Source organism: Pundamilia nyererei, unplaced genomic scaffold (assembly GCF_000239375.1).
Source record: "Pundamilia nyererei isolate P.nyererei 1_Seehausen unplaced genomic scaffold, PunNye1.0 scaffold00256, whole genome shotgun sequence".
Taxonomy (NCBI): domain Eukaryota; kingdom Metazoa; phylum Chordata; class Actinopteri; order Cichliformes; family Cichlidae; genus Pundamilia; species Pundamilia nyererei.
Window position 1 is genome coordinate 247343 of NW_005187657.1, and position 9127 is coordinate 256469.

The window sequence follows — 9127 nt, forward strand, 5'->3', positions numbered from 1 at the left end:
GCTGATTATCAGAAGTGTGAGACGCTGGAGAATATACTCCGGTGTCCTGTTATATTTTAGATAGCAAGGAGTTTATTAAACTTCACCGAAACAATCTGCACATTTCATTAAAAATTAATAAACTACCATCTTGTCTTTATTTTTAGTTAGCACAAACACTTCAAGCTGTAAGCTAATGATAGTTATATAAGACCAGATGCTGCTGGTGCAATAAGCTGTATGTCCAATGGATGATGATCTGATTAGTCGACTAATCGCAAAAATAATCGGTGACTAGTCGACTATCAAAATAATCGTTTGTGGCAGCCCTATTTATATAGCGATCCTCCAAACTGTATCACCCTTCAAGGACCTGCAGTTCAAAAAAGCGCCCCTCCGACAGCCAAAACCATCTGCTCTCTGATTGGATTATTACATTTGTGATTGACATGACATTGACCAATCAGATAAAAGCAAGAGAAATAGGGTCAAAATTCGTACTTGTCACTTGGAGGTTTTTTTGGCTAAGTCCACACACAAATCTTTTTACGCGCGCACACACACACACACACACACACACTCTGTTTACACATACAAAACATATTTACAAGTACAAAATATTTATGACCACATTTGAGCCCATACCCGCGAGACTCAGTGTCTACTCTGCTGCACAAGATACGCGACACAGCAGCGCCAACATGTCAAGTTTCAGCGCAAAATACTTTGAAACCTCTAACAGTGTGGTACAGCCCCTCGTAATGGAAACTCCAAGTTTGTTTCCAGCGGCTGTTCCGTCACAGACTCTGCGGACTGTGCGTTAGCTGTTTGTGGAGGTCCTCTGAGTGAAAGCACAGACCCTGGCGGTCAGCTCACCTTTACAGCGAACAGAAGCCTCTTTAACGTCGAAGGAACACTGTGCGCCGCCATGTTGCCGATCATCTACAACGTCATGACGTAGCGTGCAGAGCGCACAGCCGCAGGAGGCCAGTGTGATTTCCGGTATTTAAATAGTAAATACTGAATCATGCCAAGCCAGAAAGAACATTTGTGCCATAAGGTAGAAGTGCCAATCAGTTTATAGCAAAGACACTTTAATATGTTCTTTGATTATGAACTCTGATTGACATTAAACATTAAGAGCGGCCAGGCCAACGGGGCAGCAGCAATTGCAACAAATATAAGATAGATATTTAAAGTTTCAGGTAGATTTGGATAACTCTTTTCTCTTAAGAAATCAAATTTAAAAACTCCTTTTTGTATTTACTCAGGTTATCTTTGTCCAACATTAAAGTTTAGTTGATGACTGGAAGCATGTGAGCAATGTGTTTGTAGATATGCAAAAAAACAACAACTAAGAAATGAGGAAGGGGGCACAGCACTGCACATGCCCAGTGCAGGAGTCGTGATTCAAACCTTCCAGAGCTGCAGTCAGCCCTCGGATGAGCCTAATAACTTACACATGCTGAATTCTTTCTTGGCTGGAGAGCCTCCTGGGTTTAATCTAGGTGCAGAAATGTTTGCTTTGCACAAGAGTCCAAGAGCACCACTCACCAGAGCTGTGAAGATAGCACACCCCAACCCAAAAGTAACTTAAAATGCTTGGAACAAAATTTTCATTGGTATATAAACACGACTAAACACGCTTACTGAAAATGCTGTCCCTTTGTTTGCCATTAGGTTTCTGAGGGCCTCAGGGTGCTATCCTAGCTGATATTAACACATCACATGTCGGCTGCAGACACACTCACACCCAGACACTTCTTTAATTACATCCTTTAGCCTTTGAAGTTAAAGGGACCCACACAGTTGCTGCAGATTTCTTGGCTGAATTCATCCCCCGTTTCAACCACATCCCAACGGTGCTTTGTTGGTCTGAGCTCTGGAGACTCTGGAGGCCATCAGAGTACAGAGAACTCCTCGCCACGTTCTAGAAACCAATTTGAGATTATGTGAGCTTTGTGACATGCAGTGTTGGACTCAAACTCACAGTCTGGCTCTGGTCTTTAAAGAATAGCATTAAGGGTGTCAAGACACCAATACACCGCCACCACCACCCACGTCCAGAGCTGCAGATACAAGGCAGGGTTAATTCACGCTGTGACATTACATCAAACTGCCATCTGAACGTTGCAGCAGAAGCCACGGCTCATCAGACCAGGCAACGTTTTTCCAGTCTGGTTAATGGACTTACCTTCCAACTCTAAGCAGTCTGACCATTATTTTCTAGCAGTCACTCAGCGGATGCTTTCTCTTTCTGAGGTCATTCTCTGTTAACACTACAGAGGTTTGTCTGTGACAGTCCCAGAGCAGTCCACCTGGTAACAGCAACACCTCGTCCCAATTCTGATGCTCACTTCGAAGTTCACTGTTATCTTGACTACATGTGTAAAAGCATTGTTCTGCTGTGTGAATGGCTAATTTGATCTTTGCATTAACAAGCAATTCAGCAGGTATGCCTAATGAAATAGCATTGAGTTCACTCGAGCAGTGTCCGAAAGCATTTATCTGGCAACGTGCTTTAGTAACTTACCCAAGAGCATGACGATGTATTTGATTGGTGCTGCCTGTAGCTAATGTTACAAGAATGTATCAAATTTTAAATTCTGAACCAGCTGCTGGTCAAAATATAGACAGCTTTCATTTTAGCTTCTTTTCACTCAGATTAGCCCAAAAGCATGCTGCGCTGCTGTGAAACATCCTGGCAGTGGATGAGTGCACCCTCCACATAATCTTACTGCCACAGGCTGGATCGCACTTTCAGGTCTACCTTTCACATCACTGAGTCAGTCTGTACAGGGGAGCCACCTACCTTACTCTCTCTGTCAGAGTATCAAGACACAAGAACATGGAGACTTCCAATGCAGGAAACCCCTGATACAGTCAATACAGCCAGCTCTCCGTCTGCCTGGGGTAAGCTTTGACATGGTAAGTGTGAATACTTGGTGAATGTAAATAAGACGGTTTTTCCTAATTATCATGTTTAGATAGACTTTTGCAATGTGTTCATGGCAAAATTAAATTACAACCTTTTAGGAGGAACCACTGTGGTTATGGTTGGTGGACAGTTCCACCTGCTGCAGGTCTCTGAACTTTTCTGGTGGGTGGATCATGAATCTGAGCCACATATGAAGAGTGCACTTTAAAACAGTTACTTTTTTAAGCAGTTTCAAAAATCATGCACACTTCTACTTCTTTTCTTGATTTATTGATGCACATTGTGTGTAGGACATGAGATTTTTGAAAGCTTGAGGTGCTGGAAATGAAGTGTAAACAAACACAGGAGATTAACTCACTCATAATCCAACCGAGATTCAGTGGGAGATTCAGTACAAACAAGGACGTGAGTATAGTTTCACTGACTTCTGCTACGTTGGATTAAACTCACAAATACTTCCAGACTTCTGTTTGTTACTAAAGACCTCTGTATGCTTCCACAGAGGTGGCGGCCTGACAGCAGAATCAGCTGTTCCAGATCAACCTTTTAAAGTTGTACAAACCAGTCTGCTCGAAGCATACAGAGACTATAAAGTACTCCCCTGTGTACCTGCTGGTTTGGTCCTGCCGTGTTACCTTGTGTACATTGGTGCTGTGACATCAAGGAAACATTAACCTCTTTCCATCAACTTGGCCCCTAAAATTGCTTCACCTAAGTGGAGCCCTTGAATTGGTCATTGATCCGTGTCTCTAGAGGTCGTCATGTACACAAATCTCTTTAATATTCGCTGATCCACTTGCACAAAGTTAACTCCTTATCTTAGTTCAGGTTAGCTAGCCATGACTGATAACTTGCAGTAAAACATTTTGTTTCATAATCAGGAGTTCCTCCCGTCCTTTCGGACACCATTTGAGCCGTTTCTGTTGATCCACACATTTTTAATGTGACACAGTCCCTTTGACCTTCTCCGAGGGCCACCGATGTGGAACCATGCAGCTGCTTGTTCTGGCCCGACCTGGATCTGACGATATGAGATCTGTTCTGCGAGTCAAATTTCACCAGTCCCTCAACTTTACGTGACGTACTCCTCGTCATCACTAGGTTCTGATTTGATGTGGTCTGGGTGAAGGAGAGGAAAGTGTGGTGCTGTAGTCCTGGTACAGACATACCACTCCTTAATGTTAGACAACTGAGGTAAGGCTGGGTTGACGGAGCGCTGGCTCCTCCGTGGGGTCCTGCCGCTCTGCTGCTGCTGGCTCAGCTGGCTCTTCAGGCCTGAAAGAGAGAGATCCAGAGGCATCGCTACCGGAGACGAACTCCGTAGCAGCAGCTTATGGTCCACTTCGCTGGCTGAACGGAGGTCCAATTCGTGATTGGACAGCAGAGAAAAATGAGTGTTTCTGTCAGTAAGTGATGGAGAGAGGTGGTTCATTTTAAGGTCAAGGGGCTCGAGGACAGCCGGATGAGGTTGCTGGAGTTGAAGAGGGATGGCATTGTACAGGTCCTGGGTTTCAGAGGTAGGTGATGACTTGATGTGAACCTTCATGTGTTTGCGCAGGGAGCTGGGGTGGGTGTAAGACTTGGTGCATCCTACTGCCTTGCAGTCGTAGGGCTTTGAGGCTGTGTGGACCTGCGAGTGCTTCTTTCGGTCGCTGCTGTTGGCAAAGCGCCGCTCGCAAAACTCACACTGGAATGGCTTCTCACCTGAAAAACAAACATCACACGCACAATTATCAGCCTTGCAAAGGGAATGGACCTGAAAAACCAACATTCAACTGGACACGTTCAAAGGAGTGATGCTGAGAAATAGCATTGTTATTCCAAAAAAGGACACTTGTTTCTAAAGAACAGTAAATATTTAATGGAATCGTATTTTAACCTCCTAGGACCTGCGTCCACATATGTGGACATCACATTTTGGGTTATTTAGACCAAAATACTCAATTTTGCTCTACAAGTGCCTGATATCCACTTACGAGGACATTATGCTGCTACTGTTCTATCAAAATGTTAAACGAATATCCTCATGTGTGGCTCTCATTTTTCTTAAAAACAAAAATAAGGTTTAAAAAAAAACTGGTAATTCTTTGTTTTTACATTCATCGGGTCCCAATCAGCCCAAATATCAAAGAGAAATTAAAAATGCTGCCGTGGAAGAGCTCGGGTCTTAGGAGGTTAAATAATCAAAACTCATATCAAAGTTGGAACGCAGTGACCGATGTTCAGCAACCATCACTGAGCACACAGTTAAAGCAGGTTTAACAAATATGATGCTGCTGAAGAAGTGATCCTTTAGCTTTTAGGCATACATCCCAGTCAGGGACCAGCTTCCAAACCTCAGCAGAGGGATGTTGCTTTTTAAGAAATGAAGGTTGATCCATTGAGAAATTAGCAAAACAGCAGCTCTTGAATGGTGACTGAAAGCTTTGAAGAAGAAAGTCATCACCAACAACAAGGTGATTGGTTACAAAAAGAAGCAAGTCTGTGAGTGCAGAACAAATGGTGCTTGATATCCTCTGTCAAGCATGGTGGAGGGAAGTTATGGATGCTGCATGATTCCTTCCCTTTGTTTTTAAATGTAATATCTCCAGTAAATGTAATAAATAGAAGGAAATTTAAACCAAAACATCTGCTGCAGTTTTAGATCAACAGTCAGGCACCACATTGATTAATGCAGCACCAAATGGACAGAAGAGCTGTGTAGGTCAGGCTCTCACTGCTTCCATGCAGACACGCTGCAGCTTGTGAGAGCCCATATGGAAAAGAAAAAGACAATATACTTATAAAGCTTATATGATTTACTCATGAAAGTGGCCACTTTCTCATTACTTTCATATATTGTTTTAGGAAGTGTCCAAAACATACAAGTTTCATTTCTATAATTTTTCAAGGGATCTCATATCTGTTTTCACTCTTGTATGCTTTTCATACACGTTTCACACAAGACAGATACAAACTTTATAAGAGTTATATTTATCTTTTCCATATGGGAGGACAGACACACACCAGGGTTTTTACCTTCTTCTGGGATAAAGAGAAAACACGGTGGGGTCAGTGAGGAAGCACCAGCTGATAAAAAACCCTGTTTTCACATAAGACTGGATGATTTAGCTTAATGTAAAACGATGAATGACAGAAGAGACAACGACATGCTAAATTTTAACATTTGCATGTTTTGTATTCCTTTTGAAAACATAGTTGTACTAATGCTTTCATGCTGTCTTTAACGGGAATGGGAGTGATGTCTTGGGGAAACTGGAAGCACACATAAAAGCATCGACTGTATTAAAGATGAATGCAGTGGCAGACCTCTTTTTGAAGCTATGTGCTGATCTTTTTTCGCCTCACCACTATAGCTACACTGGAATCTGTGTCCATCTTTTATGTACAGTCTATGTACAGAGCCTCTACCGTGACATCATGCCATCACAGGCCTTCCTAGAAAAAGTCTATATCAGTAACATAAACTCAGTGTTGTGGTAATAAAGCATCTTTAAGAGACATGGTCAGAAAATGGACCTGCATGTATGTGGGACCACTCAGCTACTTATACGGCTGCAGACCACTTAGCTGGAGCCTCTGTGACTCACATCAGAAGCAGCTTTTCTACCAATCAGAGAGCTGGTGGCTTGAGCCCCAGCCCCTTCAGCCTGCATGTCCAAGCATCCTGGAGTAAGTTGATCCATTAGATTGTGAGTGCATGCATGAATGTTAGACGTGGCACTTGTCTATAGAATGAATGAATGAAGGTGTGTGAGAGCTTGTTGGGGGGGGTGCACCCAGTAAGTACCAGTTTTTATTGGATGCAGTTTCAGAGCATCTGTCACACATGCAGCCAGTTTCAATCAGCGCCCTGCGCTACCCTGCCCGTGATGTCGGTACAGCATCGCACTCGTTTTCTGCATTGTGTGGTTGTTTCTAGTTTAGCTGGTGACTTTTATACTTTTACTGGCTTGTTGATTTCAAGCTCCTAAACGCAGTAAGCGCTGTTGTTATTGATGATTAATAACTGATGTATAGTCATTGCCCAAGGACGGGTTTACCGCTCATACACGTCCTGTGGACTAAACTAAACCTCAGTGCTGACCTGTGCTGATGCCTGTCACCTTGCTTGACTCCTCTGCTGCAGTTTAGAACCGTGGCTGCTCGAGGAAACAAGGGAGCACTCAAGGCTAATGTGAATCTACACCGAACTAAGCCCAAGTAAACATGGAGGGGATTCCTAGCAGGGGAGAGCGCTGTGTATTATGCTGTGTTCTCGGTCCCTGACAGGAAGCTTGTGTTGACGGATGGCACGGACTGAGCGAGCGCAATGACAGTATCTGCGCTCTCGCAGCAGTCACACAATCACGAACCCTTACCAGTGTGCGTGCGCGTGTGGATCTTGAGGTTTTCCGAGCGTGCGAACATCTTGCCGCAATTGGGAAATGCGCATGAAAACGGCTTCTCCCCGGTGTGCACGCGAATGTGGTTAATGAGTTTGTATTTGGCTTTGAACGCCTTCCCGCCGCGCATACACTCGTCCCACATACAGACGTGACTGAGGCTTTCCAGCCCCGCAGCTACATGCTCGGTGGTGACGTGGTCCACGAGCTCGTGCATGGAGCTGAAAGTTTGATCGCAGACGGATGTCGCCGTCCGCCCAAGCCTCTGTCTTGAAGAAGTTCGGTCAATCCATTTGCACACTAGCTCCGTTTTAACGGTGGGGCCTTTGGAGAAATCCAGCAGGCCGTCCATCCCACCGCCCGCATCGGTGTCGGCAGAAGCGGGGATACTGGTAGCTCTCGGATGGGGTGGCGAGACGATGCTAGAAGCTCCAGAGTTGTTGTTCCCCAACGGAGAGACGAGGCCATTGTGCCTGGCCACCACAGCCGTCCGCTTCATGCTCTACACGGCGGGCTGTCCCGCTCCTGTCGCCACCAGCACACCTTGCTTTCACTTAAAATGAGTTCAATCCAACTGGCCAAAGCCTCACCACTATCACGCTTCCTTCCTGTGTGTTTTAGTCGAGGCGAGAGCGCATGCGGCAGCGTTTTTACCCCCCGCTGCTCGCTGTTAGCTCCCGAGAGTCAAAGCCTCCATGCTTCTATTTACTGTGAATAGAGATGAACGGAGTCGAAGGAATACAGCAGGACGCGACCCGCTACCATTCGGCGGCGTCCTTGTCTCCTTTCCTTCCTTACTCCAGCCTTCCTTCCTTTTAGTTTTAACTAACGTGTCCATATTGCTGATGTGCGTCGAGGATCAGGAGCGTCAGCACACAGAAATGAAGCATTGCCTGATTTAATGATGACTCGTGAAATAACCTGCATTAGTAAATTCATTTAGAACTGTTTTCATGTCTTTTGTTTATTTAGACATGCATAACATCCATCGTTGTTTATATGTTAAAGGGAAATGAAAAACATAAATATGAATAAATATTTCCAAAATAATCCAGCAACAAATACTTAATGTAGTTAATACTAAATATGATTTATAGAAAGAAAAAGAAAGAATCAAAACCTCATTTTAAAAAATGTTCAAATTGATTCCACTCACCTTTTAAGTTTCATTTTCCCCTGTTAGCTGTAATAATTACTAGATTAGCTATTGGATTAGCTTTTCCATTTCTATGGCTTTTTTGTCCTTGCAGAAAAAGCAATGCAAATTAGGCATGCATGTAAAGAGGTCTCTCATTGGTTGCTCACAGGCATGCTGGCTGGGTTTTTCTGTGCCGCTGACAGCTTTTCACTGTTGAGGAGACTTTTTAAAGAAGTGTTTGTGGACAGTTAGCCTCGGTATTCACTCTCTGAAAATGTCCAACACACATATATGAATGATGTGAAGGGAAAATGCAGGGAAAAGAAAACCTGAACCCCTCATCATTTGGCTGAAAGTAATGTAGTAACACAGCTAATGCTAGTATCCCTCCACGTAGCCATGTAGCCCCAGTCTTACCTTGTGAAAATGTGACATCCCAGTAGTACTAGCTAGCTTCTGTTTTTAGTAAGCTAATGTGCTCAAATAAAGCTTGAAGAAGCTCAGACTGTTACAATGGTTAAAACCAGTCCTGTTACATTTATACACATCGCTAAAGCAATGGCTGCAACCTACAGCCTTTGAAATCACGATTAATATGCTGTCCTAATATTAATTTTCTCTATACAATCTGTGGCCATAAAGTCTCTGAATGTTGTGTGAGCTACAATAAATGATGTGAAATAATGT

The 9127-nt window shown here is 43.8% G+C and overlaps 2 protein-coding genes across 2 annotated transcripts in view; both read right to left on the minus strand.

The window, feature by feature from the left end:
• The window catches only part of pcca (propionyl-CoA carboxylase subunit alpha), a 37023-nt gene extending 36075 nt beyond the window's left edge, over nucleotides 1-948 (minus strand). Inside the window, exon 1 of the mRNA XM_005749842.1 lies at nucleotides 856-948. Coding sequence (XP_005749899.1) covers nucleotides 856-921 — 66 coding nt within the window. The 5' untranslated portion in view covers nucleotides 922-948. The remainder of the gene's footprint in view (nucleotides 1-855) is intronic.
• A 2220-nt stretch (nucleotides 949-3168) lies between these two features.
• Nucleotides 3169-8086, minus strand: LOC102199045 (zinc finger protein ZIC 4-like). Its single transcript, XM_005749843.1, has 2 exons — nucleotides 7279-8086; nucleotides 3169-4621 (listed from the first exon to the last, which is right to left on the minus strand). The coding sequence occupies exons 1-2, from the start codon at nucleotides 7799-7801 to the stop codon at nucleotides 3990-3992; spliced, it is 1155 nt and encodes a 384-aa protein (XP_005749900.1). The 5' UTR covers nucleotides 7802-8086; the 3' UTR covers nucleotides 3169-3989.
• Nucleotides 8087-9127: the final 1041 nt, after the last annotated feature.